A 17781-nucleotide genomic window follows, 5' to 3' on the forward strand; every position below is an offset into this window, starting at 1 on the left:
CGCAGTGGAGAGAAGCACAGTATTTTAAAGGAAATTCAAAGTCTAATGCTGCTGTTACTTTTAAAACCACATACCTGACTGTTGGAAAACTTGTCTCTGAGACTGACAGGCTGCTGAACAAAAGATATGCTTTCAGGAAGGCATAAAGCAGGGTAGCAGAACCAATAATAGAAACGGTACTTCTTTAGATCCTAGCAGAAAAAGAGAACACATGTTAAATATCTCGCAATTCAGCCCACTCTTCTGCAGGTTCAGTGAACAATATTGCCAACATATAAATATTTGAATGTACATTATTTAAATATATGAATAGAGGCATGTACAAAGAATACACAGAACCTTTACTCAAGGCAGATATAAACAGAATGCAGCAGAGTACTATCGAACACCACCTACATGGAAGCAGAACAACCTGTAGAGGTATGTAAGCAGCTGTTATTAATGAAAGCAAAGTGGAATAAATGGTAACAAGTCATACTGTAGGTTTAAGGCACTGGTAGCTGATTATGAACATTAGTAAACCTAGCTGTTCTGCAACTGATTTAGCCAAAGATTACTTACCTTACAATATTCCCAAGGAGTCAGACTGGATCCAGAAAATCTTTAGCAGTAGCTCTGCGCCCTGGCTGGAGGCATCGATCGGCTATGCATCAGCATCGTCCGCACCAGAAGTGACCAGTCCAGTCCTATTTGGGCGAAACCCCAGCGTACTGACAGTTTCTTTTGTGACAAACCCCAACAAAAGCATGGAGCCATGACAGAATGCTGATGGACAAGTGTGCATACACTAAAGACCTAAAAGGGTCACAATATTTAAAGACATCGATTCACAGAGTGGGGAGGTGGGAGGGTCGGTTAGGAATCTGCAACTAGATGGAGTCTCTACCAGTTAAAGAGTTACCAAAGGTTCATCTGATAGAGACTTCAGCCGCAGACTTATTACCTTAGAATAGATGCCCAAGCAATACCGTGTCGGAGGTGGGTCTACGAATGCATTTAGACTAGAAGTCTTGGAGGACCGAATGGGCAAACTGCACATGACAATAGACCTTACTGTCCCAGTAGTTCTTGGTAAACATGTGCTGAGATGCCGACAACACAGCCTGACAGATGTCGGGGAGAGGAACTCCTCAAGCTAATGCAGTGGCTGCAGCGATGGCTCTGGTGGAATGAGGACGCAAGTCCTAAGGGAGTTGCTACTTTACCACAATGAAGCAGATTTCACTGCAGATCACAATTCATCTTGAGATGTTTTGTTTCTGTACGGCATTTCATTTCTTTCCCCCAATGAAGATTTGATTGACCACCTGAAACTCTTTGGTACGATCAATATAGATTATAGGGGTCAACAAGGTGAAGTCTCTCCTCTTCTTTGAAATGGTGAGGCGGAGCAAGTAAGGTCAGTAGTGTGATGGTCTGGCCTGTGTGAAAGGATGTTACTACTTTCAGAAGAAAGAGGCACAAGTTCTCAGAACCAGTTTATCTGAGAAAAAAGTCATGTAAGAAGGGTGCATAGAGAGTGCCTGCAGTTCGCTAACCCTCTTGGCCGAAGTCAGGGCCACTAAAAAGGCTGTTTTGATGATCAAGAGATGCAGAGGGCAGCTATGCATAGTCTCCAATAGTGAGCACATCAAAAAAGTCAAAACCAACTGGGTCACAACAGGTGACTTGAACAGGGAATATGGATCCAGCAACCGCAAGAAAACAGATGTGGCCAAAAATATACTGTTAAAATGTCCACGAAGCAAAACCTTCCTGGGCTAATTAAAGAACAAATAACGCTCGGACAAAGGTGCCGGAAGGGGCCAACATTTTTGGTAGCACACTAAGCCACAAGTTTGTCCCAATGTCAGGCATATACTGTCTTGGTTGAAGGATGCCTGGCTGCCAGAAGGGCATTGAAGACTTCTGCAGGAAGGTCAAAAACTGTCAATTGCCCCCGCTCAATCTCCATGTATGAAGATGGAGCATCGAAGGGTAGGGTTTACGACCCTGTCCTGTTCCTGTAACAGTAGACCCTCCTGAATCGGCAGACTGATTGCAAGACTGGCTCTCTCTGTGCCCAATCCATAGCCACAAGAATGACTGTGTCGTTCCTGATCAGCCTGGTCGTTTCTGATCATCTTGAGAACTCTGGGTAGGAGTGGTATTGGTGGAAAGGCGTTCAGGAGGCCTGAGCTTCACTCAAGACTGGATGCACCTCGGAGCGAGAGCAGATTTTGAAATGGAAATTCCAGTGTGCAGAAGTGTTAATACTGCATATTATCTGTGGTGGTGAATAGATCTAACCAAGCTTATCCTCAATTTCTGAAGAGACCTTGAACCACCTCCGGATAGAGATGCCATTAGTGATAAGCTAGGAACCGACAGCTGAGTTTTCCACTCTGGCATCCAGAGAGGCCACCAGATGCTGAATTCTACTGAAGTTCCAGTCATGCAAATCTTATGCTGTACATAGCAAGCCTCGGCTATTCAACTGCTACAGAGTCTGTTGGACCAGGTGAGTGGAACCCAGATGTAGATTCCGGATGAGGCGTACCTGCAAAAAGAGGGGACAGAATCCAAACCACCAGGAGCAGGAGCATGATGCCAGACCTTGTAGGAGGTACTTTGCTGTAGCACGGAGGTCTTGAAGATGCAGCTGTGGAGCAGAGGAAGCGATGCAGGAGCGCAGGACCCGTCCACGAGCTGTGCCAAGCCAATTGAAGAATGCAGGAGGGTAGGTGGCCAGCAGGACCACCAACAAGCCTTGAAATACGCAAGAGATGTGCTGCTGGAAATAATGCTTAGTAGCAGACCAGCAAGGTTTGTGGGACTTATCAAGAAAGGATAATTCAGGACAGGCCCTCAGCAAGCAGGAGAGCCAGAAGGAATCGGTGGAGACCCCAAAAGGAGCCTCTGGCAGCAGGCATATGGAGTCATAGGGAGGGCTAAGCAGCATACAGAAGATGGATACCCACATCGCTGGGAAGGCAGGGAGAATATCCCTCTTATGGCTGATTGAAGCTGGAGGCTGGGGCTTCTTGGAATTTGAAGGTCTCCACTCTTTTGGACCCCATATCGGGTGAAGTAGATGGAAAAATATTTAGGCTAGTCCGGCTTGTAGATGCCCACACTACAAAGCTCTTAGGAGAGGGATGCAGAGACAAAAATGAGGGGTCACCCGGGGTAGTTTGGTGGTTTCCAACAATTTGGTGTTTTACTGGGAGCCCAGAGCAGGTTTTGGCCCAGGCGCGCAGCAGAGTTATCAGTGAGTGCCTTGTTAAAATGTAGGAGGGGCTTAGTAGATACTTGCCCCCCTTGGAGCGTTCTGGTCAGGATATTGGTTTTAACCACTAAGGTGGGCAGCTGGTGGTCGAGAACTTTGTCGCCCTCCACATGACCACCACAAAGAAAGCACATTTTTCTGTGGCAGGACCTAGAGTTGGGAGAAGATCCGAATCAGGAGAGATGTCAAGGCCACTGGACTCTTGGAGGTTATCATACCAATTCTCTTCATGGTAGGGTTGGCCAATTTCATTATCTGCATCATACTTGGTGTCAGAATCCATACCAAACAGCGAATGCAGAGTATGAGCTCTTACTTTTGGAGGTGGGATGTCAAGCAGTGGCGGTTGAGGTTTGATGAAAACAGACTCTGGCCTCGGTCAAAGTTGTAGCAGCACCGACTCTGTCGGAGAGCAAATCGATGGAGTCTGCATTGGTGTCAATGCTCCGGGATCCCTGTGATGGTGGAGTCGGAGGCAGAGTTGCTAAAAAGGATGTGAAAGACCACTGGTGACTTCAAAGGGTCCAAATGGTGCAGAGGGAAAACCCACCAGAGATTTCCCAGATTAAAGGCCTCTTGGCTTCTTAGAGCCCCCAGTCACATCAGAGGGAGTTAGAAGGTACCCAAAGAAATGGAGGATAGTCTCACAAAACTCTTGGACTTTCCTTGGTTTTAATGACATTCCCAAATACTCGGGCTGTGCCGGGACAAGTTGCAGGATTGGCTATGAAGTCGACCGACTTAAGGATGAAGATCAAGAGGTATGATGATATGCTTGCGCCTTCCAGGAGTACGAGAGTACAGGGATGGGGCCAAGTCTTGTTTGGATTTTTCAATGTTTTTTTGTGACATTCCCATAGAAAGTAAGCTATGGAAAAGAGAGAGGAAGTTTACTGATCAACCGGTCACTGACTAGGCATTGTCTAAATCACTGACCAACTATTTAGGGGGTGAGTTTCCTAAGGGAGTCAGGATCTGCAGGTCAATTTGCTACATGGTCGGTTTTCTACGAACATGACCAGTATTTTAAAGCCTTTTCATTAGTGTTTGCTCGGGTGTAGGCCCAGACCCCAGAAATATCTGCTCTAGAGGGCCAACTGTGAGCTATCACTCCGACATTTTACAAAAAGAACTATTGATGGACAGAATGCAGAACAATGTCATACATTTAACCCAGTACAGAGATCTGGGCCTAAATCCATCGTTTTTTTGCTCACCATGCCATTCCAGTTTGGACCCAACCGTATGCAAATCAGTCTTGACCCTGCACCCAATGGGAACAGTCCAGCCCGAACTGCCAGGCCAGGTCCTCCCTGGACTGGAAACAAGTCTCCTAGGACCGGTTTCGGGGTTTCACCCCTCTTCAGCCAGGATAGCTTGATTCCAGTGGCATGGAGAGCACGGGACTCACGTCTGAGCATACCCATCCCACTCGGGGTGACAAATGCAAAAAGAACTATTGATGGACAGAATGCAGAACAATGTCATACATTCAACCCAGTACAAAGATCTGGGCCTAAATCCATCGTTTTTTTGCTCACCATGCCATTCCTGTTTGGGCCCAGCCATATGCAAATCAGTCTTGACCCTGCACCCAATGGGAACAGTCCAGCCCGAACTGCCAGGCCAGGTCCTCCCTGGACTGGAAACAAGCATCCTAGGACCGGTTTCGGGGTTTCACCCCTCTTCAGCTAGGATAGCTTGATTCCAGTGGCATGGAGAGCACGGGACTCACGTCTGAGCATGAACTATTGATGGCCGTGTCTGAACTGGGGTGGCTTGGTGAGCAAAATAACGATGGATTTAACCCAGATCTGTGACTGAGGGTGAATGTTTTGCAATATGCAACATTCCGTCCATCATCTTGTGTGTTTTGCGTTTCACCCAATGTGGGAAGGGTATGCCCAGACTCTGCAACTGTGTCAGCTAACCACATCCTATACGGCCGCCATAGCTCTGGTCCAACGCCTCAGCCGCTCCACTCCTTGCAACCATCTTCAGGTGAATGAAGACAGTGCCAGGGAGGACACTTCTCTGTTCCTCTTTTTTCAGTTTAAGGTTAAAATGCTGGTGGCTGACTTTCCTAGGGTGGCTTCCCCTTAACATGCTTTGTCACTTTTTCGTTTCCACATTCAGTTCGTTTTCATTGGCAGATGGCTGGGGCAACAACGAAATTGTAACAGATTGCGTTCCTGGCCCAAGGACCTTACAGTAGAGCTACTGTCCAATCGGCCATCTTGTTCTAAATGAGTATACATTGTATTATGTGATTATTGTTCTTTTCGTGACAGAGCTCATATTCACTTGCTGTGAAAAATGTTTATCCTTTCAATAAGAGTCAAATTAAGAAAGTTATTTGCAAGCAAAAATTTAATTCACGCATGCATATAGCCTGTTACTTGGAGACTAAACTCACATTTGTGATTCACAAAACAGATCTTCATTCTAGTACAAAAGATATACTCACACATGGTTTCATTCTCAGAAACCCTTTGTAAATCTGCCCCCTCAGGTTTATTATCTCACATGAGTCCTGCATCTGTTGCTGTATCCTATGAATAATCTAGGAACATTTTAGTGAATTTCTTTCTCCAACGTTAAAAAACTCATCAGAATGTTTCGCATGAGATAGAAACCACAGAGCAAGTGTCTATTCACTTTTATAACTTTTTTCTTTAACTCCACAAGGAAAATGTTACTCCCATTGAGGAGTTCCTCTGTTTCTATTTTTTGGAGGATAGTCCCTCCCTTTTCGAGAAATGGATCCACTCCTACCCCTGAAAGAGTATATCTCAAAGATTTCAAGGGTGGAAGTTTCAGTATATGGTTTGAGAATACCCACAAATGTGTATGATTGTGAGTGTTTGCAAAGTGCAGAGTCTACGCCCCATCCAAAGGACATTTGCTCACAAACTTTCATGTTAGAAAACACTCCTAGGAGCAGAAAATCAACTTTTGTGAATTACACAAGTGGTTCAGGTCTCATAAAAGCCTTTTTAGGTCTTGGCCTGCAGCAATGCTTTAGCAATACTTGTTTGGCGAGATTATAGTAAGGCTTTCTGAAGTCTACCCAAACTGTGGATTTGGTACAGTTCATGTGAGCCAGGCGCGTGCACATCGCCAGCCACATCCACACCATACCATTTGTCTGAGCCTCAGCGATAAACTTCAAAGGAATCCGCTCCCCCGCCTCCGCATCAGACTTCAAAGGAATGTGCTCCTCCGCCCACCACAGCAATGCCGACAGCTTGTTACCCTAATTCCCACACGCCCCCATCCTATTGTCCCCATCTTTCTTAATCAGTTTCCACTCTTACCTCGCTGCACTTCCTCCTTTGCCTTTAAACCGAAATAAATCAAAGTAATGGATTGCTAGCCGCTGCTCTAACTCAGACCTTTATTTCGCGTTATGTATAGGCTGGTAAGGCGTCTGTCAGCACCGGGCTCTCTACAAGCAGAGTTCTTTGATGTGCGTTAAACATACAGACATTACTGCGCGGATTACTTCCGTGTTTACACAACCGCCAGAATCGAGTCTCCGTCTCTTCCCTCCACCTTAGTATGTGTCACACGCGAGGTCACTTGCAAGAGTGGGGTATAAGTTGTACTTTATGTACCCCATTGACAGTAGGGTTTTCTTTTCGAGAACAATGCATGCTTTTGTTTAAATATTCTTCATCCTTCATACGCGTTATAGTTGTGCAGTGGGTGCTCAGCCAAACGAGCTGTCTTCCTAAGTTGCATCTACACTGGATGCACTCACCAGTGCAAAGAAAAATACCGTATTTGAACAACGTTGATGAGCACCTGGATCTCAAAGGGAAAATACCCTAATCAAACGACACCAACTGCTTCAATCTGGGCGTAGAACAGCTGTTCCTCAATGGCTTAAATGATAAAAAGCCGCAAGATCTTCTAAACACAGCTCCCCATTAGAGGACGCTCAGCATTATATCAGTCCGCTGGAAGGAGGCAGGCCAATTTTAGCTCTTTGCATAATAAAACTGATTTAATTAAACATACAATTAATTTAACCTGATACAAATCTCTGCAATTATCGTATGCCTCGCATTAGCTTGCGGCATGGTTCCACCTTACTGCCTTCCAAGTCCTTCCACAGGCTGCGCGGGTACACTAACACAAAATAACCATGGAAACTGGGGCGATTACAAATAATATCCACACACATTCTGAACAGAAAGCTTGAGTGTTACAACGATACATAGCAATGCAGAGCATATGTTATCAAGAGCAAGTGCTCATTGATAGTCAAAGTGCTGGTTGACTTGTAACTCCTGTGGCAAGACTAATTGCAAATATACCAAAAGTAAACAATTCTTGGTGAATTCTTCTACTCGTAGAATATGGAAGACGTTCTGTGCCACCAACACATGTTCAGCTTCCCAAAAAAAGCTTATAGAATAATAACAAGCATTTGCAATGCAATAGGTCTCGCATTTACACAAGTTTTAGCTATTAACATTTCAAATAACAAAGCTTTTTAATATTTTTTCGTTTTTAAAACATAAATAAAAGGCATTGCCATTTACAATGCCAATAGCTTAAACTCGCATTAATGCAAGACCTATTGCCTTTTCATTCCCTTTTACGATTTCTCTCCAGCCCCCTCGTGCTCCATTTTTATTCTTCTTTCCTTCTTTCTGCCTTGCTGTCCCCTCCCTTCTTCCCCCACTAACACCTCATATTTCTCTATTTTCTCTCCTCCTCCCAACATTCTAGCTTCCACTCACTTCTGTTGTTCTCTGACTCTCTTACTAACGTCCCTTTGGACCCGTTTACATGCTCCCCTCTCTCCTTTGTTCGCCGTGTCACTGCATTTTCTTCTTTATCCCTTCGTCTTATTCTGCCACTTCTCTGCTCTTTTGTTCCTTCTCCTCTTCTCGCCCTAGATCTTTGTTCTGTGCCCCTGCTTCTCACGTCCCTTCTCTCCCACACTTTCGGTTCAGTTTAATAATGCTTTATCCTCGCCGCTGATGGGGTTTCAAGTGTAACCAAAACGTTACTGCCCACGGTCTAATTTACACTGTGCAGGGCCCACTTTTGCTGTGCTTTCTATGCTACCGCACACACACAACCCCCCTCACACACAACCCCACACACAATCCCACACACACATAACCCCCCACACACACACACACACAACCCCCCACACACACAACCCCCTACACACACAACTCCCCCACACAAACCCCCACACACACAATCCCCCCACACACGCAACCCACACACACAACCCCCCCCACACACGCAACCCCCCCATACACACAACCTTCCCACACACACAACCCCCCCACACACAATCCCCCACACACACAACCCCCCCCACACACACACACACAACCAAACACCAACACACACACACAACCACACACCAGGATAGCAAAACATAGCATAGCAAAACAAAACATAGCATAACAAAACATAGTATAGCATAACAAAACACAACAAAACATAGCATAACAAAACAAAGCATAGCATAACAAAACACAACAGAACATAGCACAGCATAACATAACAAAACATAGCATAACATAACAAAACATAGCATAGCAGAACAAAACATAGCATAACATAGCATAACAAAACAAAACATAGCATAACAAAGCATAGCTTAACAAAACACAACAAAACATAGCATAGAATAACAAAGCATAGCATAGCAAAACACAACAAAACAGAGCATAGCATAAACACAACAAAACATAGCCTAGCAAAACAAAGCATAGCAAAACAAAGCATAGCATAACATAACAAAAAATAGCAGAGCATAACAAAACATAGCATAACAAAACAAAACATAGCATGGCATAACAAAACAAAACACAGCATGGCATATCATAACAAAACAACAAAACATAGCATAACAAAATATAGCATAGCGTATCGCAACAAAACTGAGCGTAGCATAAACACAACAAAACATAGCCTAGCAAAACAAAGCATAGCAAAACAGAGCATAGCATAACATAACAAAAAATAGCAGAGCATAACAAAACATAGCATAACAAAACAAAACATAGCATGGCATAACAAAACAAAACACAGCATGGCATATCATAACAAAACACAACAAAACATAGCACAACAAAACATAGCATAGCATAGCATAACATAGCATAGCAAAACAAAGCATAGCATAACAAAAAATAGCATAGCATAACAAAACACAACAAAACATAGCATAACAAAACAAAACCTGGCATAACAAAACAAAACCTAGCATAACAAAACAAAGCATAGCATGGCATATCATAACAAAGCACAACAAAACATAGCATAACAAAAGATAGCATAGCATAACAAAATAAAGCAAAGCATAGCATAATACAACAAAACATAGCATTGCATAACAAAACATAGCATAACACACAATGAAATATAGCAAAACAAAACATAGTATAGCATAACAAAGCACAGCATAACAAAACATAGCATAACAAAACCTAGCATAGCATAACAAAACACAACAAAACATAGCATAACAAAACAAAACCTAGCATAACAAAACAAAACCTAGCATAACAAAGCATAGCATGGCATATCATAACAAAACACAACAAAACATAGCATAGCATAACAAAAGATAGCATAGCATAACAAAATAAAGCAAAGCATAACATAACACAACAAAACAAAGCATATCATAACAAAACATAGCATAACAAAACACAACGAAACATAGCAAAACAAAACATAGCATAGCATAACAAAGCACAGCATAACAAAACATAGCATAACATAAAACACAATGGAGCTATATTGGTTTCAAGTGATTTGTCCAGCCGGACAGTGATCATAGAAATCTTTACTATATAAAAATATGAACAACAAAAAATTCTCTTACATTCAGCAAAGAGTGAGACACACGCCTGTGCCTTCACGCTTACAGATTGGCAAAGTGAAAAGACAGGGAAATAGAAGGAATATGCTACTTACCAGTATGCATCTGTTCTTGGCATAGAGGGCTGCAGAGTGGTACATTATGAATAGATCGCCATCTGGTGTTGGGCTCGGATGATTGCACTTTGTTTTTCTCTTGGAGAGTCTTTTGTATCTTGGTGACTCCTCCCTTGGTTGGTAGTGCGCATGGGCATCGGCTCCATCCTTAGATTGTTTTGCCATAGTAGGGTTAGATGGAGTAGTATAGTAGAATACAGATAAGAGTGCCCATGTAAGTGTATCTAAATAAGATAATGTTGGAACAGACACAGGTTTCCGGGGAGGCTGGGAGGGCATGTACCACTCTGCAGCCCTCTATGCCAAGAACAGATGCATACTGGTAAGTAGCATATTCCGTTCGAGGCATATGGGCTGCAGATGGTACATTATGAATAGACTATACAGCAGTTCTCTCCCTAGCGGTGGTCGCCCGTGTCTGTTGCAACTGTCTGAAACAATGTTTTTAATACTGCTTGTCCCACTCTAGCTTGTTGTGTTGTGTGCACATCTACACAATAGTGCTTTGTGAAGGTGTGCGGTGTAACCCAGGTAGCTGCTCTGCATATGTCATCTAGTGGAATGTTTCCCAGAAATGCCATAGATGCTCCTAGTTTACGTGTAGAGTGAGCTCTAGGAGGAACAGTTAATGTTCTCTTTGCCTTTAAGTAGCATATTTGAATGCATTTTACAATCCATCTGGCAATGCCCGCTTTGGAGATGGGATTGCCTTTATGTGTAGGAGAAAACGCAACAAATAGCTGTTTTGTCTTTCTGAAAGTTTGTGTTCTTTCTATATAGTACAATATGGCCCTTCTAACGTCCAGTGTATGTAGGGCTCTTTCAGCTACTGTTTGTGGTTTTGGAAAGAAAACCGGTAATTCCACTGACTGATTGATGTGGAATGCTGAAATAACCTTCGGTAAGAATTTTGGGTTTGTTCTAAGAACCACTTTATTTTGGTGTAGCTGCATAAATGGTTCTTGAATCGTAAAAGCCTGCAGCTCACTTACTCTTCTAAGTGACGTGATAGCTATGAGGAAGGCCACCTTCCATGTGAGGAATTGTATTTCACACCTATGCATAGGTTCAAAGGGTGGCCCCATTAGTCTGGTAAGCACTATGTTGAGATTCCAGACTGGGGAAGGTGGTCTTCTTGGTGGAATGACTCTTTTGAGTCCTTCCATGAAAGCTTTAATTGCTGGTACTTTAAACAGTGACAGATGTTGCCTGTTTTGTAGGTACGCCGCTATGGCTGCGAGATGAACTCTGATAGAGGTATATGCTAGGTTACATTGCTGTAGGTGTAATAAATAGCAAATGATTTGTTTAGTGGATGCGTCCAGAGGGTTGATGTGCTTACTGTTACAGTGTATAGCAAACCTCTTCCATTTTGCTGCATAGCATGCTCTGGTGGTAGGACGTCTTGCTTGTTTAATGATTTCCATGCATTCTGGTGGTAAATCTAAATACCCAAACTCTATGACCTCAGGAGCCAGATCGCTAGGTTCAGTTGTTTGGGATCTGGGTGCATTATTTCTCCATGGTTCTGTGTAAGATGCATGGGTAATAACCTTAGCTTTTGATGTGGTACTTGTGAGAGTTGTAGCAGCGTGGTGAACCACGGCTGTCTTGCCCACGTGGGTGCCACTAGTATCATTGTCATTGAGTGTTGCTGTAGTTTCCGAACCAGTAATGGAATTAGTGGTAGAGGAGGGAACGCGTAAGCAAATTTGTTGGACCAATTTATCCACAGTGCATTGCCCTGGGACCTTTGGTGTGGATACCTGGATGCGAATTCTTTGCATTTTGCGTTCTGATGATTGGCAAACAGATCTATCTCTGGTTGCCCCCATTTTTGGAAGAATGGCTGTAGTATTTGGTCGTGCAGCTCCCATTCGTGTACTTGTTCTGACTGTCTGCTTAGGATGTCTGCTATTTGATTTTGAACTCCTGGTAGGTGTTCCGCTAACAGGTAGATCTTTTGAGGAATGGCCCATCTCCATATGTCCTGTGCTAGTCTGGACAGTTGGAGAGAGTGTGTCCCCCCCTGTTTTAAAATATAATACATTGCAGTCATGTTGTCTGTTCTGATCAGGACTGCTTTTCCTGCTATTTGTATTAGGAAAGCTTTTAGTGCTAGAAATATTGCTAATAGTTCTAGGTAGTTGATGTGCAGTTTCTTTTGCTGCACACTCCACTTCCCCTGTACTGTGTATCTGTCCATATGCGCTCCCCATCCGGAGAGCGATGCGTCCGCTGTTATCGTCACTTGTGGAATTGGCTCTAGGAACGACCGTCCCTTGGAAATGTTTTCTGTGTTCCACCACTTTAGAGAGCGATGCGTCCGGTCGTTTACCAACACCAGATCTGTAATCTGACCTTGAGCCTGATTCCACTGTGTCGCTAGACACTCTTGTAGTGGGCGCATTTGTAGTCTGGCATGTGGTATTAGCTGTATGCAGGAGGACATCATGCCTAATAGTTGCATAAACACTCGTGCTGATAGTAAGTGTTGTGGTTGAAATCTTTGTATTAACCCGACCATTGTCTGTACTCTGATTGGGTTGGGGTATGCTATTGCCTTCTCTGTGTCTACTGTAGCCCCCAGGTATTGCTGAATCTGGTTTGGTTGCAGGTGTGATTTTTTGTAGTTCACCGTGAACCCTAGGTGGTGCAGCAATTGGATTGTCTTCTGTGTGTTGTGAAGACATTCTTCCTTTGACTTGGCCTTTATTAGCCAATCGTCCAAGTATGGGAAGACATGTATTTGTTGTCTTCTTAGGTGTGCTGCCACCACAGCTAGACATTTTGTGAAAACTCTTGGTGCTGTTGTGACACCGAACGGAAGGACTTTGAACTGATAGTGTTTTCCTTCTAACACAAACCTTAGGTATTTCCTGTGGGCTTTGTGAATTGGGATATGAAAGTAAGCGTCTTTTAGATCCAGTGTAGAAAGAAAGTCCCCTTTCTTCAGTAAAGGGAGTACTTGTTGGAGCGTGACCATGTGAAAATGCTCCGAATTTATGTACGCATTGAGAGGTCTGAGGTCTAATATCGGTCTTAGGGACCCGTCTTGACTCATTGGACGCTGTTTGGGGGGGATGTTTGGTGGGGTAGCTGTGAGTTCTAGGCAATAACCATGTTGGATAATTTGTCTCACCCACTTGTCTGACGTGATGTTTTCCCAGACAGGTAGGAACTGTGATAGACGTCCCCCGACCGGTGTTATGTGGTCTGGGGGGAGTTCTATGAAGTCACTGTTTTGGTGTTGAGGCGTTGCGGTTGTTATTATTTCCGCGGCCTCTACCCTTATTGTTGTTACCTCTGTAACTGCCTCTTGAATTACCTCTGGGTGATGTTGGTGTGAAAGATGTGGATTGCTGATTTGTTCCTGTGTTCTTTGAGCCCCCTCTATAGGTGGATCTACGAAAGGAACCGCTGTGTGTTGGCTGTTGCAATGCTCCCATTGACTTAGCCGTTTCCGTATCTTTCTTCATTTTTTCTAATGCCTCGTCTGTGCTTGAACCAAACAATGTTTTCTGATCAAATGGTTTGTTCAATAGGGCTGTTTGCACTTCTTGTTTGAATCCAGAGATTCTAAGCCATGCATGCCTTCTTAGCATGACACTGGTATTAATAGACCTTGCTGCAGTGTCTGCTGCGTCTAATGCACACTTAATGGAAGTATTGGTTATTATTTTACCTTCCTGTATTAATTGATCTGCCTTTTTCTGGTGTTCCTTTGGGAGATGTATGAGAAGTTTTTCTAACTCATCATAATGTGCCCTGTCGTAACGTGCGAGTAGTGCATGTGTATTTGCTATACGCCAGCTATTCGCTGCCTGTGATGCTACTCTTTTGCCTGATGCATCTATTAACTTCGACTCTTTATCTGGTGGAGGTGCCTCTCCTGTAGATAGTGAGTTTGCTCTTTTGCGAGCGTTTGAGACCACCAGCGAGTCTAGGGGTACATGTCCTCTAATAAAAATTGGGTCCTTTGGAGCCGCTTTGTATTTTTTATCAATTCTGGGGTTTAACACCCTGGCTCTCACTGGGTTTTCGAAAATTTCCTCTGTGTGACTAAGAAGACCCTTTAACATAGGAAGAGTACCTGATGTTCTCTGTGCATTAGGTAGAGTCTCTAACAACAAAAATCTTCTATTTGAGGTTCTGTGTGCATATCTAGCTTGTGATATTTTGCTGCCCTATTAATGAGCTGCACAAATCCTGTGTTATCATCAGGTGGTGAAGGCTTTGAGGGATATAGCTGTGGGTCGTTGTCCTCATCTGACCCTACATCATAGTTTTCCCATGGGTCCTCCTCATCTGGGATAGTTTTGTCATCCCCTTGAGGTTCTCCCTCCCCTAGATCACTGTCTACATCTGACTGAGGTGTAGCTGGTCTTGGTGTAGAAGGTGTAGGAACATTTGGCTTATTGTGAGGAATAGGAGAAGAGGGTGTGACTCTTGGACGAGGAGAAGCAGGAGGAGTTATATTTGTCCCCATTGTTCTCTTTTTTGGAGGAAGAGGTTTATCTTCTGACTGTTCACTCTTTCTCTTCTTTGTGACCACTTTCCCAGTTTGTGGATCAATAAACAAGATCTTTTGTTTGGGATCTGTCTGTTGCTCCTGAATCGGTACCGAAGGTCCTGGTTCCGATAGGTGCTTTTGTTTTCGATCGTCAGATCTTGTTGTTTTCGGCACCGAATGTTTGCTCGATTCCGACTTTCTCGGTATCGAGTGTCTCTTGGGCGATAAATCATATTTGTGTTTCGACATGGAATGTCTCGATACCGAGCTTTCCTTTGCATGTAGCCTCGGTGTCGAAGTCGATGTCGCCCTTTTGTCGGATCCGACATGGTGGGAGTCCGAGTGTTTCGGTTTCAGTTTCGGTTTCGTTGCCGGGCCCGAAGGCGGGGCGTCGGAAACTTTTTTCAGCGGTTTGACCGGGCCCGAGGGCGGGGTCGTTACCGCACGGGGTCGGTTTTTCGGTAAGGGGACGTCGTCACTCACGGTTTGTTGATCGATGAGTTCCTCGGTCTCCGACTGATCCCCTTCCGACCCCGACTGTTCTTCTTCTTCTTCCTTGATTTGGTCATCTCCGAACAACTCCGGGATCGCTTCCGCCTGCATTCTGGAAACCTCGTGTCTTCTAGCTCGACGATTCCTAATCGTTAGCTTGGAGGAGAATGCTGCGCAGGCTTCGCAGTCCCTGGATTCGTGTTCAGGCGATAGACAGAGGTTGCACACCTCGTGTAGGTCCTTGTGTGGGAACTTAGCACCACACTTTGGACATTTTTTGAATGGAGTCCTTTCCATGGACCCCGGGCTTGACTGCGTCGAAAAAGGCCTCCTGTTCTTCGACGTAGATTCAAGTTTTTCTCTTCGATTTTTTATTTGCAACGCGTCGGAATGGAAAATGAACGCGTTCGATAACAATACCGTCGAATTGGAAAGGGAATACGCGTCGATAAATCACTTTCTTCTGAAGTTGATCTGGAGCGTCTCGATCCTCATCCGAACCCGATGGCGGAAAAAAACAATCTAAGGATGGAGCCGATGCCCATGCGCACTACCAACCAAGGGAGGAGTCACCAAGATACAAAAGACTCTCCAAGAGAAAAACAAAGTGCAATCATCCGAGCCCAACACCAGATGGCGATCTATTCATAATGTACCATCTGCAGCCCATATGCCTCGAACAGATATTTAGGCAGAAAGTGAACGATTTCTGTTAATTAAAGCCATGACAGAAATTCATAAACACCATTAATAGCATATCTCAATAAATATACATATTTATATATGGTGTGACAAGAGGTCGACGACGTTTCGATTCCATAACCAAAATGCAAGGAATCATCATCAGGACACAAGAATTTTTATGCCTAAAAACTGGTCTACACAATAGCCTAGGGGAAAAGAAATTTGAAAAATCAGTTTTAAAGGAACATAGAACAGAGCATATCCGGTGACTTTTAGTGAGTCTAAGTGACTAAATGGTCCATACGGGAACATAATATAACACGCGTGATCTCAAGGGTGAAGGCCTTATTGGACTATCGTCGAGTGTCTACATGTGAGTGACATCTCCTTTAAGTGTAAAAAGCCTGATAATCGACGTGTATAGAGAGGAAGGAAAACAAGTGCCAGTGTTGTGCATGGAGGTGAAGGTTGCACAGTTACTTCAAGGAACATGGGGGAAGTGAGGAGCAGGCAGGATAACCCTGGCGTCTGGTTGCAGGGATAGCGTTAGTGACTTGCTGGGTCGGGGCGCCTAAGACAATCTGGCCTGTAGGTCATGAGCGGGGACTCACCCGGGTCCTATGGTGTAGGCTTGCCGGAGAATTGCGGTTCTGAGGGCGGCTTCTGGATCGGAAGCACCTCGCCTCTCGATGGGTACGGGGAAGTGGGCGGTGCGGTTAGGGGATGCCTGCTGGATCGGAGGCAACCTGACTCCCGGTCTGTGGGAAAAGGGGGCGGTAAGAAAAGGCATGGGAAGACGGCTTGTCAAGACGGGCTAGTAGGTACTGCACTTACCGGAGGATTGGATTTTTAAGATCACCGGTGATGTATGAAGATGCCCACAGTGGGGTATCAGTGTTGGTACCGACGCCAAGTAAGGCGCGGTCAGGCGAGCCTGTTTGGAAATAACACGTAGGGTCAGAATTAGGACCCGTGGCGCGGTAAGGTTAAACACGCGCCTACAAGAGTAACTATCACTTACCAGGGGCTTCGCAATGGCAATGCTTCCCAGCGATGTGGTTCCGCGTTCGTGCACGGGAAGACAGGGAGGGGGGAGTATAAACCTGGGTAGCTGACTACTGATTGGTTGACCGGACGGTCAGAAATAACAGACGGACTAGTGGCGGCGCCCATCTTGGGTTAGGTGATTCACTTACTAGTAAACAGTGAGGAAGGGGAAGGAAGATAAACGTGGTGGCCATCTTAGATAAGTGGTGGATTGCATGCACAAAAGGTGGAGTGAAATCAATCAAAATTGTTAAAACATCCTGATAAGTAAACCACTGTAATTGACATACCAATTCATAGGACCCAGTTACAGTAGGCTGGTCCAATCTTCCTGCAGGTTAAGTCCTGTATTGAGACTGTCAGTTTTCAGTATCCACTTAAGTTCCTCTTTGTTCAACATCCTAGTGAGGTCTCCTCCTCGCGGTGGTATACTGATTTGGCTGATTACTGTCCATCTTAGTTGATTCTCCGAGTGTCCTTTCTCCAAGAAATGTTCGACCAATGGCGCATTAGCTGTTTTGCACCTTATTCTGCTACGATGTTGTGATATCCTGAGTTTGATTTTTTGTTTGGTCTGGCCAACATAAATCATGTTGCAGGGGCACAAAATTGCATAAATCAAATTACAACTATTGCAGTTGGTAAAAGTCCTGAGGACATTCCTAGTTTCATTAAACACAAATTCCTTAGTCTCAATACAGAAATCACAAACAACACATGCACCACATTTGGAGTGGCCTATCAAGGGTGGAGGCCCCACAAATCATTTAGAGTAGTGTTCATTTTCTTGGGAGGTGGT

At 44.4% G+C, this 17781-nt stretch overlaps 1 protein-coding gene across 2 annotated transcripts in view; it reads right to left on the reverse strand.

Moving 5' to 3' along the window:
• The window catches only part of ATG7 (autophagy related 7), a 1270091-nt gene that overhangs the window by 1045362 nt on the left and 206948 nt on the right, over positions 1-17781 (reverse strand). For both annotated transcript variants that reach the window (XM_086938958.1, XM_086938957.1), the window contains exon 8: positions 75-191. In XM_086938958.1, coding sequence (XP_086795084.1) covers positions 75-191 — 117 coding nt within the window. The remainder of the gene's footprint in view (positions 1-74; positions 192-17781) is intronic.

The sequence above is a fragment of the Lissotriton vulgaris genome, chromosome 9, assembly GCF_964263255.1.
Source record: "Lissotriton vulgaris chromosome 9, aLisVul1.2, whole genome shotgun sequence".
Taxonomy (NCBI): Eukaryota; Metazoa; Chordata; class Amphibia; order Caudata; family Salamandridae; genus Lissotriton; species Lissotriton vulgaris.